The following is a 17,112-nucleotide window of genomic DNA, read 5'->3' as shown; positions in this document are numbered from 1 at the left end:
TTGAGTTTGGAGTGTCTTGTTTTTCCCCTTTCTTGTGTGTGTGTGTGTGTATTCAATGCTGCTATACATGTACCTTTTTCTACTTCTGCTGGTGGCTGTGGTTGGGTTTTGGGTATGTTTTGTGAATGTTGCTGGTTGCTTGGAGCGCGGTTTTCGTTTTATTCTATTCTATTTTTTTTTTCACCACCAATGATTTCAATGATTTTCTATTTTAGTTCTTATAAGAATCAACTATTCGTATAATAATCAATAATAATAATAATGTCACAATCTAATCGTGTTGGTCATCCGATTCGTAATCGAAAAAAGAATCGTTTAATTTTTAATGAAGATGAAGAAACATCATTTGGTTCAAATCGTATGCCATTATATTCAATATCATCATCGATGGCCAATAATATGAAATCAAATAATAAACAATCAATATCGAACAATAATAATTCTACAAATAAAAATCAACAACAAGAAGAATCTATAGTTATTTATAAAGGAAAATTTAGTAAAAATATCGGTAATAATCTGATGAATAGTTTGAAAACATTGCTGAAATTACCAAAAGCATATAATTGGGTCATATTGGAATGGTTCTATGGTAGTATTGATCAGGTATTATTTTTGGATGAAAATGAATTCAGCCTATGTTTGAAAGATTCATTTCCACAATTGAAAACAAGATATCTAACACGTATTGAATGGTCACAGATTCGACGTTTGATGGGTAAACCACGTCGTTGTTCATCTTCGTTTTTCGATGAAGAACGTACTACATTACATACGAAACATAGTAAAATACGTTATCTACAACAGAATAAAGTGGCCGATATTAATATTTATAAAGATTTACCAGAATATCTACCACAACCACTAGTCGTTGGTAATCGTGTCAATGCATTAGCTAGACAACATGAAGGTCTACATTTTGGTACAATTGAAGGCATTAATCCATCGAATGGTACATATCGTGTACGATTTAATCGTGATGAATTAGGTTCATTAACCATACCTGATTATGATATATCATCATCAGATATACCACAATTAGCGCCATTATCATCATTTCAGATTAAAACAAGAAAAACATGGAATCTATCGAATCGTATTGTTGATTCAATTGCTACGGTTGAACCACATCTTTTAACATCATCATCATCATCATCATCAACAACAACAACAACAACATCCATACAACAGCAACAACAACAGCAACAGCAGTCAGAAATAATTGCAAAACAACGTTCAAAAATATTAGAAGTTGATCAATGTATCGGTGGATTTCCAATCAAATTTTTAACCTATATGGTTAAAGCATCGAAAATATTGACATTAAAAAAACGTAAACTAACCGAATTACAAGCAATGAATACAAAAATCGAACGTATGACAACATTATCAATGCCGATATCATATACATTTAAAAAACAATATGCATTGACCATATTGGATCTGGAACGTACCAATAAAGAACTTTGTTTTCATTTGAAAAAAATTCAAAGCTACAGTCTACAGATTGCATTGGATGGTAAATTAAAAAGTCTACGGCCAGATGTATTGACACAAAAATATCAAATTGAATCCAAACAATTGATTGAAAAATTACAAGGAAAATTTAAAGTTAGCGAAAAAATGCGAGATTTAATCATCAATCTAATGTGTTTATTGGTACATTTACGTGGATTTCGTGATTGTGAGATAAGCTCACATGAATTTGAATCATTATTGAAAGCATTGTCAACTATTCGTGACATGATACATCGCGATAATCATGATACATTTCAAAATAATGTTGAAATACATATTCGTCATATAATGACCTGTGTATCACATTTAGGTAATGTGGGCGCTTTTGCTGAATCCACAACATCATCATCATTATCATCAACAACAACGATGTCGACATCGAATTTGTATAATAATGCTAATAGCAATAATAACAATAATAATAATATCAACAATAATAGTAGCAGCAATAGCAGCCAATCCAATCAACATCATCATCATCATCATCAAAATGATATGATCAAAACGGAAATCAATTGACCACATTGGAACAAATCGAAAAAAATGGACTTATTATCACCATTCATTCATTCATTTCATTCGTTTTCAATTTTATTATTGTCATGTGTTATTAATATTATCGATATAATATTCATTGTAATCTGATTTGCTATTAACAAATTTTATCCAATCACTTTTTTTTAAAGAAAATAAATAAAATCCAATCCAATATATTGATCATTTTTCATTTTTGAAATTCCAATAATCCAAATTCGAATCATATGTGAAAAAAAATGTCAATATAAAGAACCCAGTAACGCCATCTATTATTGGTTATTCTAAAAAAATAATTTAATGATTGTTTTTTGATATTTGCATGAATAAGAAAACGAAATAAACAGACAAAAATAAATAAATAAATAAATTTTTCAGACATAAGTTTTTTAATAATAATCAGTCAAAAGTTTAATATTAAATTGGTTTTACCAGAAAATCAAAAAAAAAAAATAAAAATATCCACTTGTCTTTTTAAATAGAATTTCTTTTTGAATTTTTTAGTTTAATAACAAATGATGATTCACAATATGTACTCGATGAACAGGCACAATTACATTTACAAATGCTTCTATCTCTTTTGGATGGCTATCATCATTTTGACTATTTCTTTGCCGCTACTACATGTTTTTATGTTGTTGAATAAAAACGGTTAGATTTTGGCGGTTGAAATGTCTCGTGTGTTTTTACATGAAATTCGATTTTTTGTCTCATTTATTATCATTTTCAATTTGCATTCGTTTTCAAACATGGAACCATCATCATCATCATCATCACAACAATCCAACAATGTTGAAGTTGAAGTTGAAGATAAAAAGCTTGAAGATTATGATATCGGTAAGCCACTTGGACGAGGAAAATTTGGCCGTGTTTATCTTGCCCGAACTAAAAAAGAACATTTTTTTGTGGCATTGAAAACATTGTTCAAAGAACAATTACGAAAAGACAATATGGCCCATCAATTACGGCGTGAAATTGAAATTCAATTTCGTCTACAACATAAAAATATATTGCGGTTATATGATTATTTCGATGATGAACATCGTATTTTTCTTGTGCTTGAATATGCACCACGTGGTGAATTGTATGAAAAATTGAAAAAAGTCGGTAGATTTGATGATATGAAAGCGGCCACTGTAAGTATAAATTGATTGATTATTATTTTATTAGTTAATGAAATGTTATTTTATTCAAATGCTACAGTACATTAGGCAAATGATTGCGGCATTGAAATTTTGCCATGAAAATAATGTTATCCATCGTGATATAAAACCGGAAAATATTCTTCTCGGTTATCATGGTGAATTGAAAATTTCCGATTTTGGCTGGTCAGTACATGCACCATCACAACGACGGAATACAATGTGTGGTACAATTGATTATCTACCACCGGAGATCGTTCTACGACAGCGATATGATCATAATGTCGATATATGGTGTTTAGGTGTATTGACATATGAATTTCTTTGTGGTCGTCCGCCATTTGAATCGGCCGATATGCAGACAACTTATGATCACATTACTCATGTAAAATTTTCCTATCCCAATTATGTTAGTGATTTGGCCAAAGATTTCATATCAAAATTATTGATATTTAAACCGGAAAATCGAATGCAATTAATTGAAGCTGAAAAACATGATTGGATCAAACAATTTGCCATCACAGAAGATGATGTAAATTATCGATGCTCAAATTGTGGTGTTGCCAAATTTGTTTGACATTAATATTCATATTTCATATGTGATCAAATATTCGAAAAATTCTTTTTTATTATTATTATATCGATAGATACAAATTACATTTACGAAAAAAAAACTGAAAATAAAACCAATTGATAATCTAATTTATTATCTCTGTATATATATATGTCTGTCTATTTATATGTATCTGTGTGTGTGTGTGTGTGTGTATAATCTGGTAATCTTGATTTTTTTAAAAAAATTTAAATCAATCAATCAATCAATCAAATACAAGGGAAAAGAAATAAAAAAAATTAACATTTAACAAAACAAAAAAAAAACATACACATACACACATGATCAAGAGAGAAAAAGAGATTATCTGAAGAAGACAAAATTTTCGGTAGGAAAAAAAAACCAAAATTTCCAATCAATAAATTGATTCACATTCCAATGCCGTTGTCTTTCGTTCGTTCGTTCGTTCGTTCGTTGCTGCTAAGTAGAGAAAAATTGATTCTATTCATTTCATTTCTTGGTTTTTTTTTGGTTTTTGATTCAATTTTATGATGATTTATATCGAAAATGATAATTTGAAAAAAAACAATCGAAAGTATCAAGTGTGTGTGTGTGTGGTTGTGGTGAAATTGAACGGTTGAATTATTAGTATAGATTCACAGAAATGAAATGGATATCTAAAAAAAAAAAATATCCAGTCCAATATAAGAGAGAGAGAGGTATCAATAAATGGGAATAATAATTGATTGATTGGATGAATGAATGAATGAAAAAAAATGGATCTAAAAATGGAATGAAAGCAAATGAAAAAAAAAACGAAGAAAAAAAATCCAAAATTAAATTAAAATGATACCTACAGGTACCACATATATATATCTAATAGATTCAGTGATTGTTGTGTGTGTGTGTATTATGAAATATAAGCCACAAAAAAGATGCAGAGAGAGAGAGAGAGAGAGAAAATTCTGATTGATAGAATGGAAATGTGAAAAAAAAAATTTATATGACAAATGACGAGGTGTTGATGTATTCTCAATGGCGAATGAATGAATAAATGAATGAAAAAAAACAGGAAAAAAAAATCGATGATTGATTGACGAGCACACACATAAATCCATAATAAGATTTGGGGCCCAGAATGAAGAAAAAAAAACAATGAACGAAATGAGAAATGCAATGAAAATGATGAGATGCCAAAAAGAACAAAAAAAAATCGGAATCATTTCTAAGTGGAAAAATTGAAAAAAAAAAAATTTTTTTTGTTGTCAAATCAATCATATATGATTCATTATTAAACACTTACATTTTGGATTATAATCCAAAATTTTCCATTAAAAAAAGTTGATCATATTAATAATCCATCCGAGAAAATTGAAAACAAAAAAAAAATCAATTCTGATCAATCGATCAGTGGGGCGATCCGGACACGTTTCTTTATTTGTAGGAGCACATATAACAACAGCTGGATGATGGTGATAATGATGATGATGATGATGATGATGATTAGTTGACTATTATTTTTGTATTTTATTAAATTTTAATCGATTAAATTTCATTCAATTCATTATTTGATTGATTTTAATAGCCACCATAATGTTTCAATGGAACTTTGACTTCTTTATAATGATGTTCGACTCTGTATCCCATAATAAATGGGTGGTAATAAAGAATCATCAATGGATTTTATTAGATGATGAATAGATGAAAAAAAATACTTACAAAACTGGTACATGTTTCTTAACAATATAGGGCACTTCTTTAAAAACCGGTATAATTTTATGTACCGGTTTTGGTACAGGATATGGAACATGTTTCATAATAGGTACAACCACTGGTTTCGGTACTTTTACCGGCACAGGTACTGGATATGGTTTTGCAACTGGTACATGTTTTGGCACATGTACTATATATGGTTTTGGTACCTGGAATTTTTTTTTTTTCAAACAGATGAAGTGTGGGGGGAGGCATCGGAAAAAAAACATGAAAAATTTTTAATTAGAGCTTTTAAACAAAGAAACCTATCTATGGTAAATATAAATCGATTATGATTGATGGACAACAACAACAACAACCAACAAAAAAAACTATCATCCTTTTTTTTCTTCTTTATCCAAATGATGAATTTGTCTATAGTGTTAGCCATGTTCAGTCAAAATAGATTCGAATGATGATGTTGATGTTATGATCAACAACAACAACAACAGCAACAACCAAAAAAAAAAAACGGACATTCCAAAGGAAAAAAAAATCAACTGTTGCTGCTGTTATGATGATGATGATGATGATGGTAACAATATGGCCGTTGGCGTTTATATCTGATTATTATTATTATTTTGTGTAAATGTGGAAATTACCATCATCATTTTGATGATTATGATTATGATGATGATGATGATGATGAAAAGTGAGTGTTTGAGAGAGTCCTACATATAAATAAATTTTATATAGAAAGCGGTAGAGAGAGTCTGAATAAATGAAGAAAAGAAGAAAAAAAAAATATTCAGCCATGTCCATGACAACAGCAACAGTGATGACGACGATCGCGACCTGACTGACCCAAATTTTTTTTCGGTTTGGTTTGGTTTGGTTTGAAAATACACACACACACACACGCCAAGCATCATTGTTTATTTCTACCCGAAATGTTATTTGGCTTATGTCTCAACTGAATGAAATGAAATGAATGACCTATCGAAATCGATTGACCAACTGACCATTTAAAGAATATAATGGCTTAACTTGTTGCTGTTGCTGCTGCTGTGGTTATTGTTGCTGGCTAATTCGGTTTCATTCAACAATTTGGTTTTTTTTTCTTCTCCGAAATTATCTTTCAATGGATGTTTGACATGCTCAATTTTCACTATTTGAAATTATCGTTATTTTTTTTCTTCTTTTTCTTATGTATAAGAAAAATGAAATGAAATGAGATCCAAACCAAGCGAAGTAAGTAATCTAAATCCGAATCTGATCAATCATCTAATCATCATCATTATTATAAATTAATAATTGTTTTAGATGATGATGATGATGATTAACCAGTTTAACTTTTAAATTTTGAATGGAAAATAATAGTAATCTATTTATTCAGTACATCAGCAGCAAAAAAAAAAGAAAAAAAATTATGTATTGGCAACAGGTAGGCAGCAGAAATTTTCAATTATAACAAGACAACCAACGCTGAAGACGAATACGACGATGATGATGATGATGATGATGATGATTATTATTATCATAATCACATCGAAATACACACAGACAACCAGTCCAGTAAAAGGTAGGTTGGCATCATCATCATCATCATCATCATCATATGTGAATAAAGGCAACGAAAAGAAAAAAAAATGGGAATGATTATCGTCGTTATGGTAATTGTATGAATTGTTTGTCGACTACTACTACTATATAGACAGCGATATATTTAGATCATCATCATCATCATCATCATCATGATCATGAACATAATCATGACCATTTAGGTAGATATCGTTTTTGAACAAATGAAGAAAAAAAAAGTGATTCAGCCCTTTCACTATCATCATCATCAAATAAATAAATAAATAAAAAAAATCGATGACAAACAAAAAAAAAAGAAAAAAAATAACCAGACAGTTATTTTCAGCCATTCATAAAAATGATTCAATGATTATGGTATACCACTTGAATAAACAAACAATGATGATGATGATGATGATGATGATGAAGAAGAAAAAGAAAAACTTTGAATGAATTTGATAACCGAAACGATACGATTTGTTTGGATTTTTCTTCATTTTCAAGGATCATCATCATCATCCAAATCATCCAAAATCAACAGGTAAATATGATTTGAATATGAATTGACATCAATCATTGATCAAAGATTTTTTTTTTTTTTTTTTGATTCATCATCATCGTATGGTCATCATCATCATCTGAAATATTTTACCACACATTGACCAAAAAAAAAAAAAAATTTTTTTTTTGTTGCTTGCATTGAAAATATCGAGAAACAAAAAAAAATTGTAAGCTTTCGGTTATTTTATTTATTTTGACACTATTTTTGGCACATGCACACACACACATCATCATCATCATCGAGGATTTGCTGCCATCATCATCATCCAAACGAAATGAGAAAATTTTTTTTTTTCGTTGTTTTCACCTTATGCGCCGTTTTTTATATATTTTGCTTGGCATCATATTATTATCATCATCATCATTATAAATGAGCAAGCATTCAATCGATTGATGAAATGAAATGAATGAATGAATGAAAAAACCGAATTGCCTGAAGAAAATTATTTTCTTGTTTGCTTAAAATGAAATGAAATGAAATGAAAAGAAGAAATTTTTCTTTATCGGATATCTGACTGACTGTTTTTTTTTTTTTTTTTTTTTGGCCAAAGATAGCTCTCTTTCCCTCTCTTGATAGATGGTGAACAAAATCATCAATATCAAATTCATTTCACTACTACCGATGACTATGACGATGATGATGATTGATTTAATAATAATAAAAAAAAACTTATTCAAAATCTAGTGATTAGCCTGATTATTGGAACAAAACAAAACAAAAAAAAAATTGAAACCAACCTATCAACCTGTTACCTGTTATTACTACTACTACTACTACTACTACCAATGTATAATGATTGATCAAAAAAAAAAAAAAAAAAAATGATGATGATGATGAAAAGAAATACTTGACAGATGGTTTTTTTTTTACTATTCAGTGATTTGAAAGTTTTCTATTTTTTTATTTTTTTTTTTTATTTAGCTCAGCTTAGCTTAGTGTTGATGTTTTTGAATCTAAATTTAGTCTAGTTCATTGGTGTTGTTGTTGTTGGTTTTTTTTTCTTTCTTTCTTTTTTTTCTAATCATGTGTTGATTATTGAAAAAAATTTTTTTGTTTTTTGTTTAAAAAAAAAAAAATTTTGTTCTACAAACTTACCTTGACCGGAACCGGTACCGGCATTGGTTTTGGTACCGGGAATGGTTTTGCAACTGGTATTGGTTTCAATACTGGATATGGTGCATAAACATGTTTAGTTACCGGTACAATAACATGTTTGGGCACAAATTTTGCCACCGGTAATGGTTTAAATATTGGATATGGTTTCGGTACCAATACTTTTTTATAAACTGGATATGGTTTTGGATATGGTACATGTTTGGCTATATGTTTAACAATTATTTTCACTGGTCTTGCATATTCAACATGTCCATAACCACCGCCACCGCCACCACCATATCCATTACATTCAATTAGAATACAATGGATATTTATCGTTATAAACATTGTCATTATAATATGCCTCGTTATTGTTGCTGTTTTCATTGTTTTTGTTGCTGTTGATGATTTTTTTTTTATTTTCATCATCATCATCATCTTCGTTGTCGTCGTTGTATTTGTTGTTGTTGTTGGTGTTGGTGTTGCCATTTTTGTTAATTTTCTATCACTTTTTTCTATTATCATCATTATTGTTTATTGATTGATCCTAAATGAAATTTAAAAATTTTGTAATTCAGGAATTTCCAAATTTTTTTTTTTTGAAAAAAATCAACAACAACAACAACAACAACCAACTTACCTTTTATTGTCTATATAGGATGAGTAAAATATTGCCTTCAAATTGATTCTTTAAATGGACAAACAAACAAAAAAAAAAAATTCGTTGATTTCACACACACACACACACACAAAAATTGATTGATGAATTTTAAAATTTGAAACCCACAAAAAAAAATTTTTTGCATATATTCAATCCATCATTATTCACTTGTTGAATTTTAAACACTTGTTGAAAAAAAAATAAATTTTTTTTTTTTTTTGATCACGTGTTTTTTTTGTTGGTCAAATTAAATTTGAAATTATAATGCACACACACACACACTCACATACACATGCACATATATAAATTGATTTTACATTTCTCATTTGAATCATACCGATCGATCGATCGTCGTCGATAGTGAATGAATGAATGAAATGAATGAAATGTTTCGGTATTTTTTTTCGATTATGATGATGATGATGATGGTGTGCTGTTTAACAATAACAACGGCAACAACAAACACAAATAAACAACAACAACAACAACAAGATGTAAACGAAACGAAAAAAAGAAAAAGAAAAAGAAAAACGTTGTTTCAATCTATGTAAGACGTGTGTGTGTGTGTGTGTGTTTGTCGGTATTCACTGATGATGATGATGATGATGTTATCTGTTTTCTTCCACCTGGTATCCTGTGTGTGTGTGTATGTTTTTTTTTCTAAATGAAAAAAAACTGGCTTAATAAAATAAATGCTGCTGTTGTTGTTGTTGCATATTTTTTTTTAATAATAATAATAATTTCTTCTTTTCACAACAACAACAACAACTATATCATCATTGTAATAAAACGGTAATGAATGAATGAATGAAACGATGAACAAACATTTATAATACACACAACCTAGTTGTTGTTGTTGTTGTTGTTGTATGGAAAAGTTGGTCGTTTTTTTATTATGAAAACAAAAAAATTTTTTTTTTTCATTACATAACCCGTGTCTGTGTCTGTGTTGTTGTTGTGACTATTACTGTGTGTCTTCTGAATGTTTTTGTGTGTTTTAGTGACAAGCCTGAATCTCTCTCTCTCCCGCTCTCTCACTTTTTTCATTTTGTAAATTTAAAATCTTTCTCTTTAAATATAATTCAATAAATGATTGAAAACGGTTTTTTTTTCTGACTCTTTTTTTTCTATTCTTCTTCTCCATGTTTTTGGTTCGGTTATTACACAAAAACGGTACAATCCGATCAATAGTGTACTACCTTTTTTTTCACCATCACCATCACCATCTTTTTCTTCTTCATCGGGCGATGATATAATTCCCGTCCAGGTAAAAAAAAATTTTTTTTATTAAAGAGCTAGCTTTGCAGCAAAGAGAAAATACTGTCAATCATTCATCTTTTTTTTCTCTTCATCTTCTTTCATATTTCCTATTCTCACCAGATTTTTTTTTTTGTTCATTTGCAAACAAAAAAGATGGTAAAATCAAATACCCGAAATTTATATAGAGAACGAACAAAACAAAAAAAATGAATAAATTGAGACGGGTAAGTCTGTGCTAATTACATACCAATTTTTGGTGTAGTGGTCGTTTTTATATCGGGTTTAGTGTGTGTGTGTGTGTAGTGGTGGAAAATTGTTTTGCCCGGTTATTCATCGGTTATTTGCAAAGGTTTTTTTTTCATTATTTTCATCGTAACACACACATAGACACAGAAAAAGAGAACCATTCATTGAATGATACCATTGAATTGGCTTTTACGACAATGATGACGATACTGTTTAGTATGTATGGCCTGGATATTATCTATCATCATCATCATCATAGACATAGCGGGCTGGCTGCTGTTGCTGCTGCTGCTGGTATGTTTGATGTCCAAACTTTTGGGTCTTTAAAATGGTCGAATCATTCATTCCATGAATTCCAGTCATGTAGCTCAGGTGTATGTGTGTGTGTGTGTGTGTGTAAATAGTTACCATTGCCAAATGGTAATAGTAAAATTCAACTATATATTGGATATGACCTAATTTTTTTTTCTTTTTTTTTCTTCCATCCATTTCTGGAGATTGTACACACACACATACACATACACCTGACAGCCAACAGCAACCTGTTGAATTTTTTTTTCTTTCATTTAAATGTGTGTGTGTGTATGATGGTTTGGTAGTTTTTGAAAATTTAATCAATTTTTTTTCTGGTTTTGGTTTTGGTTCGGTCAGGTAGGAAGGAAGTATGGCAAAGTGGATAGAAAAGAATTTTAAATTCTTTTTTAAAAATGGAATGCAATGGAAATGAAATGTACACATACACCCACCCACACGCTTACATTACGCAATCATAATGTTTTTATTTGATGATGATGATGATGATGATGGATTATAATGGGTGAAATGAAAACGAATTACCAGTGCTATTTTAACCCAAAGATTTATGTTTATCATCATCATAATAGAGAGATAGTCATGCATGGAGATGATAATGTGCGTGTGTGTGTCCATCATTCATTCATTCATTTTTTCCACCTACGCATTATTTAAATATGAGAATCATTTGTTGTTTGTCATCATCATCATCATCATCATCATCATCATCATCATCATGAGTTAAATTTATTTACTTTCACCTTTTTTTCTGATTTATCCGAATAATAAATAACCAGAAAGCCGAACCAGAAAAAAAATCGAGAGTATTTTTTTTCTAAATTTTAATTAATACGGATGGCGCCATCTTTACGATTGTCAAGAAATTTTTTTTCTTGTTTGTGAAATTTTTTTTTATATCAAACAAAAGACAAAAAATTATTAATGTAGACCCCCCCTTTTGCCGAGATTATAACAACAACAACAACAACAAAAAAATCGTTCGACCAATCAATCAATCATCTATTTTTTTTTTTGGTCGGAAGTGTTTTTTTTCTAGTATTGTTTTATTGTAAAAACAAAAGATTTTGTTCATCATCAGAAGTATCAAAAAAAAAAAAAAAAAAAAAAATCAACAGGTTGCATTATGATCATCTGTTGCTGTTGTTGTTGTTGTTGTTGTTGGTTTTGTTTTTCGGCAGCTATTTTTTTTACTATTACATCAATCAATCAATTTCGTTAATCCTTGCTATATTGTTTTTGGTCAATCAAAAACACACACACACACACACACACACTGCATGATTCATCTTTACATTAAAAAAAATTTTTTTTTCCAATTGTAAACAATCATCATCATCATCGAATGGTAGCCCGGAAAAAAAACTACACCCACTACCAAAACAGTAACAGGGGATTTGAATGAAAAAAACAACAAAACAAAACAAAACAAAAAAAAATCTGGTGATTAAACAGAAAAAAAACCCGGAAAACAAGTGTCAAAAGAAAAGAAAAAAATCCAGCTTAAAATAATCGATTTTAAAAATTATCGATTCAATCGATTTCACACACACACACACAGAGAAAGACAACATACATTGTTATTTTGAACAACAGCAACAATCAAACATGTTTTACATGTATGAAATGGATGAAAATTTTTGTCGAAACAAAAATTTTCAATAATTCAGATTGATAATTGCAAAAGTAAAAAAAAAAATAACAACTTGTTGATTGTTGTTTCTCTCTCTCTCTCTCTCTCTCTGTGTTTGTCTATGTAAAAGAAGCGACAACAATAATTATTCGGCCCATTTGATAATGATGTTGATGATGATGATGATTGGGAAAAAATCATCGATGACAAAAAAAAAAAAAAAAAACGCGATAACAATAATGATAACAAGTAGCTTGAATAATAATCACACATTCCCATCATTATAATCATCATCATCATCATCATCATCGGGTATTACACCCGGATCTTAAACTATACACCGTATAACCGGTTAATCGGTATTTGTTTCAAGAAATATTTAACACACACACACACGAACGCACAAACATCGAGAAATTGTCAATTCAATTAATTTTCATTTAAAATAGAAGAAAAAACAAAAAAAAAAAAACAAAGTATCACACACACATACAAGTGACAAAAAAAAAATTTTTTTTTTGGGTTTGTTTTGTTTGACAAACAAGTTTTTTTTTACTTGAAATTTTCTTTACAAATTATTTCTTCTTTTTTTTGCACATCTCAAATCACACACACACATTTGATCCAGATATCCATTAAAATGAGATGAGATTGATTGATTGATTGATTTTTTCCCATCGTCGATAAACTATTTTCGATATCTGGTACATGAACAAATGTTTATCGATAATCAATTCACACTTTTGTTTATTTCATTTCATTTCAAATTTTCGTTTTTTTTCTTTTTTGTTGTTGTTGTTGCAAATTGATGATTATTCATTTGATCCATTCTCGGATGCAACACAACAGCAACAGCAACAACAACAACTACTGCGACCAAACTGGCCAGCATTGACCTGTAGGCCATTTATTTTTATGAATTTTAAATATAAAAAAAAATTGTATACATTTGCAGTAAGTAAAGTGAAAAAAATGGAAATTTTTTTTTCATCATCTTCTTCTTTTTTTCCATTTTTTAATAACATAATCGTTTTATATTATATATATATAACCATCTCATCGATTATCGATTATCGATTATTATTGTAAATGTTGTTTTTTTTCTGTAATGATATCCATCGCATTGCATCTTTGTTCTTAATAATAATAATAATTATTATCCATTTGACCATTGCGCATTTGATGACCGGTTTAGTTTTTGTTTTTCGTTTTCGGTCAACAACGATAACATCAATAGTAGACTAGTTGTGTTGTTTGATCTATAAATATCGATATATTTTGTTTAATGTCTACGTGTGTGTGTGTGTGTGTGTTAATGATCTATAAATCTCGATCATCGATGTTTGTAATAACAATAGAAAATGATGGCCATAGATCGACTAGATGTACAGAAAAAAAAACTATTTCGACTATTATGGTCATGTTGATAAACAGTATTATACAGATGTAAAGAATCAGATAAACCTTGATGATCCATTTGATGATATTCAATTGAAAAACAAAAAAAAAAACAAAAATGGTGATTCCGGATTCAATTGATTTTGATCATATCTTATTTAGTAGTAACGAAGAATAAAAAAAAACAATTACGGATTTCCTTTTCCTGGCAAATTTTCTGGCAAAACAAATAACCAAAACTATTGTTGCACACACACACACACACACGATACATCTGATGTGGAAAAAAAACTTTTCTATTACGAAACCGAAAAGAAAATATAAAAAAAGATCCGTTTCGTTTCATTTCATTTTCGTTTTATTGTTTTCATTTTCATTTTCATTTTTTTTTCATCGTTTGTTTGTTTGTTCATTTCATTCAATGTGATCTGAATTGATTCAATTTGTTTTGGACAAACAAAAAAAAAAAAAAAAACATAAATGTTCCACATATATTCATGTTTTGTTTATTTTTTTTCCTGGTTTGACCAGTTGTTGTTGTTGTTGCTGCTGTTGTTGTTGTTGTTGTTGTTGTTGTTGTTGAATATCGAAAATAAATAAAAACCAACAACCATTACTAGAAACTATTTCGACATCATCATCATCATATATCATAATAAAGATGCAAATCAAGTTTTTATAGCTTTTTATCATGAATTCTCATCACTAATTCCATTTTCAACGAGCAAAAAAAAAAGTAACGATAACAGGTGTGTGTGTGTGTGTAGAGGGGGATGGAGGGACATTTTTTTTTATTTTTTTTTTAAAATTTTTTAGTGCATCATCAAAAAAAAAAAAAAAATTTCCCGTAGTAAAAAAAAAACATACAGGCCGAAAAAAAATCACATAGGAAACACACACACACTCCCATCACCAACGCCACCACCTACTACTCACAATCATTTAAGAAATGAAATGGCAAAATCATCATCATTAATATGAATTGTGATGATTATTGCGATTAGATAACTCGCACACTTAAATTATTTTTGGTGAAAATTCACATGAAAAATTATACAATTGTCATCATCATGTGATATGACAAACAAGAACAAAAAAAAGAAAAAAAGAAAAAGGGGGACGATGACCTAAACCTTCGAGCGGTCAACAATTTTTCAATGTTTTTTTTTTGTTTTGTTTCTTCATCATTCAATCATTTATCAGTCTGTCTGGGTGACCAACCAACCAACCAACCAATCAACAACAACAACAACAATCGTCAATCTGACAAGATTAGTGGAAAAAAATGGATTTCGAATGAAGAAAAAAAAATTAAGATATTTTTACTCGGTTTAATTCCAAAACTTTAGCTGTTTGTTTGGTTGTTTGTCTGTCTATGTGTTCTAATTGGATCATCAATTTCATTTCAACTTTCTCGTCTCCCCTCTGTCTCTCCCCCAATTGACAATGGCTATGTATATGTATGTTTGTGTGACAAAATTGTTACAAGCAAAAACGAAAAACGAAAAAAAAAATCACCGAGAATAACATTATCCTGTTTGTCGGCGAAATAAATAATTTCCAAATCTAGTGATGATCATCATGATGATATAATATGCCCGAAATTTGAGAACCGAAATATATTTTCACTTGTCGTCGTCGTCGATGACAACAAATTGTCACTATAAGAGAGACGACTGTGACAATGATGATGATGATGATGATAAGTCACCGACCGATCGACCAACCAACCAACCATCCAACCAACCGAATGACTTTATCCGAATGAATGAACAAAATGATGACAAAATGGTCTCGTTTTTTTTCTGCTTTTGCTTTCATTTGAAAATGAAAATGAAAAAAAAAATAAGATATTGAGGACCACATTTCCAAATTTAGGTATATTTAGCTTGAAAAGAAAAAAAAATACACCGAAATAACAACTGAACAACTGTTTTTTGTTGTTGTTGTTGTTCAGTTGTTGTTGTTGTCGTTGTTGTTGAATAAAGTGTTTTTTTTTTTTTTTTTTTTTTGGTTCCATCGTTTAGATACACCAGAGATATTTTTTTTCTGATACACTTGATGATGATGATGATGATGAAAATTAATGAATAACAGCAGCAGCAGCAGCACCAGCGGCAGAAATATTAACCGTAAATGATAATGATCGAAAATGAGAGTGACATTTTTTTTCCTGGCTAAAATTGATATTTCGTGCATCGATGATGATGATGATGATGGACCATCGGTCATCGATAATGGTGGTGCTGATGGTGATGGACATTTATATGACACATCCGATATGTTGTTGATGATGATGATTGTAATCTGATCACATATTTATGGACAACAAAAAAAAAACAAAATTCGTGGCCTATTTATGATGATGATAACATTTTTTTGTTGTTGTCACATAAATTGAAAATCTTGTCGTTGTTTTTTTTGAAAACAATCAACAGGTGCTATTCATTTATTCATTCATTTTTTTTTTGGAAATTATGTAAAAATCGTGATGTTTTTCTTTCATTTTTTTTTTTTTTTTTTGCTGCCAGAAAACCAAGAAAAAAAAATATTTTAGATTCTAATAAAAATTCCAACTATCGATAGTTTCAATAAATTATCGATAGTTAAGTGAAATTGGAATTTATTCTATTTTTTTTTGTTTGTTTGTTTGTTGAAAATTGAAAATTCCAATTTCAATCTGACTTGACCTAAAAACCTTGTGTAGTGATCTATATTTTGTTTTGTTGGTTTTTTTTTGTTTTCATTTCAACCAAATCATGATGATGATGATGATGATGATGATGACAGGTGAATGCTGTCATCGATGATGAAAAAGTGAAAAAAAAATTCTTTTGTCAAACCAATAACAACAACAACAACAAAACCAATGTTTTTGACTAAATTGACTATCAAACTATCAATATCATATCATATTGAATGATC

General features: G+C 29.5%; 3 protein-coding genes across 4 annotated transcripts; 2 read left to right on the top strand and 1 right to left on the bottom strand.

Moving 5' to 3' along the window:
- The first annotated feature begins 40 nt into the window (after positions 1 to 40).
- On the top strand, positions 41 to 2,225 carry LOC124491057 (protein lin-9 homolog). The gene is made up of 2 exons (XM_047053666.2): positions 41 to 112; positions 216 to 2,225. The coding sequence occupies exon 2, from the start codon at positions 262 to 264 to the stop codon at positions 2,035 to 2,037; it is 1,776 nt and encodes a 591-aa protein (XP_046909622.2). The 5' UTR covers positions 41 to 112; positions 216 to 261; the 3' UTR covers positions 2,038 to 2,225.
- A 459-nt stretch (positions 2,226 to 2,684) lies between these two features.
- Positions 2,685 to 3,896, top strand: LOC124491058 (aurora kinase C). Its single transcript, XM_047053667.2, has 2 exons — positions 2,685 to 3,188; positions 3,256 to 3,896. Exons 1-2 carry the CDS (start codon positions 2,724 to 2,726, stop codon positions 3,769 to 3,771), a joined length of 981 nt encoding a protein of 326 aa, XP_046909623.1. The 5' UTR covers positions 2,685 to 2,723; the 3' UTR covers positions 3,772 to 3,896.
- LOC124491059 (uncharacterized) lies at positions 3,256 to 10,290 on the bottom strand. Of its 2 annotated transcripts, XR_012832163.1 has the most exons (5): positions 9,318 to 10,290; positions 8,678 to 9,224; positions 5,467 to 5,669; positions 5,051 to 5,383; positions 3,256 to 4,972 (listed from the first exon to the last, which is right to left on the bottom strand). XR_012832163.1 is itself a non-coding variant. In XM_075729831.1 (3 exons), exons 2-3 carry the CDS (start codon positions 9,203 to 9,205, stop codon positions 5,463 to 5,465), a joined length of 735 nt encoding a protein of 244 aa, XP_075585946.1. In that variant the 5' UTR covers positions 9,206 to 9,224; positions 9,318 to 10,290. The 2 variants fall into 2 exon arrangements, 1 of the variants encoding a protein (XP_075585946.1); XM_075729831.1 differs by lacking the exons at positions 3,256 to 4,972; positions 5,051 to 5,383 and having other exon boundaries at positions 5,463 to 5,669.
- Between the last annotated feature and the right edge of the window lie 6,822 nt (positions 10,291 to 17,112).

This window comes from Dermatophagoides farinae, chromosome 4, assembly GCF_024713945.1.
Source record: "Dermatophagoides farinae isolate YC_2012a chromosome 4, ASM2471394v1, whole genome shotgun sequence".
NCBI lineage: Eukaryota > Metazoa > Arthropoda > Arachnida > Sarcoptiformes > Pyroglyphidae > Dermatophagoides > Dermatophagoides farinae.
This window is presented reverse-complemented; position numbering and strand designations above follow the sequence as displayed.

Coding starts and splice junctions, on each gene's coding strand:
- LOC124491059 (XM_075729831.1), bottom strand. CDS start 9,205: ATGATGATAATAGAAAAAAGTGATAGAAAATTAACAAAAATGGCAACA. Junction 5,670..8,677: donor CGGTACCGGTTCCGGTCAAG/GTAAGTTTGTAG, acceptor AAAAAATTCCAG/GTACCAAAACCATATATAGT.
- LOC124491057 (XM_047053666.2), top strand. CDS start 262: ATGTCACAATCTAATCGTGTTGGTCATCCGATTCGTAATCGAAAAAAG.
- LOC124491058 (XM_047053667.2), top strand. CDS start 2,724: ATGTCTCGTGTGTTTTTACATGAAATTCGATTTTTTGTCTCATTTATT. Junction 3,189..3,255: donor ATGATATGAAAGCGGCCACT/GTAAGTATAAAT, acceptor CAAATGCTACAG/TACATTAGGCAAATGATTGC.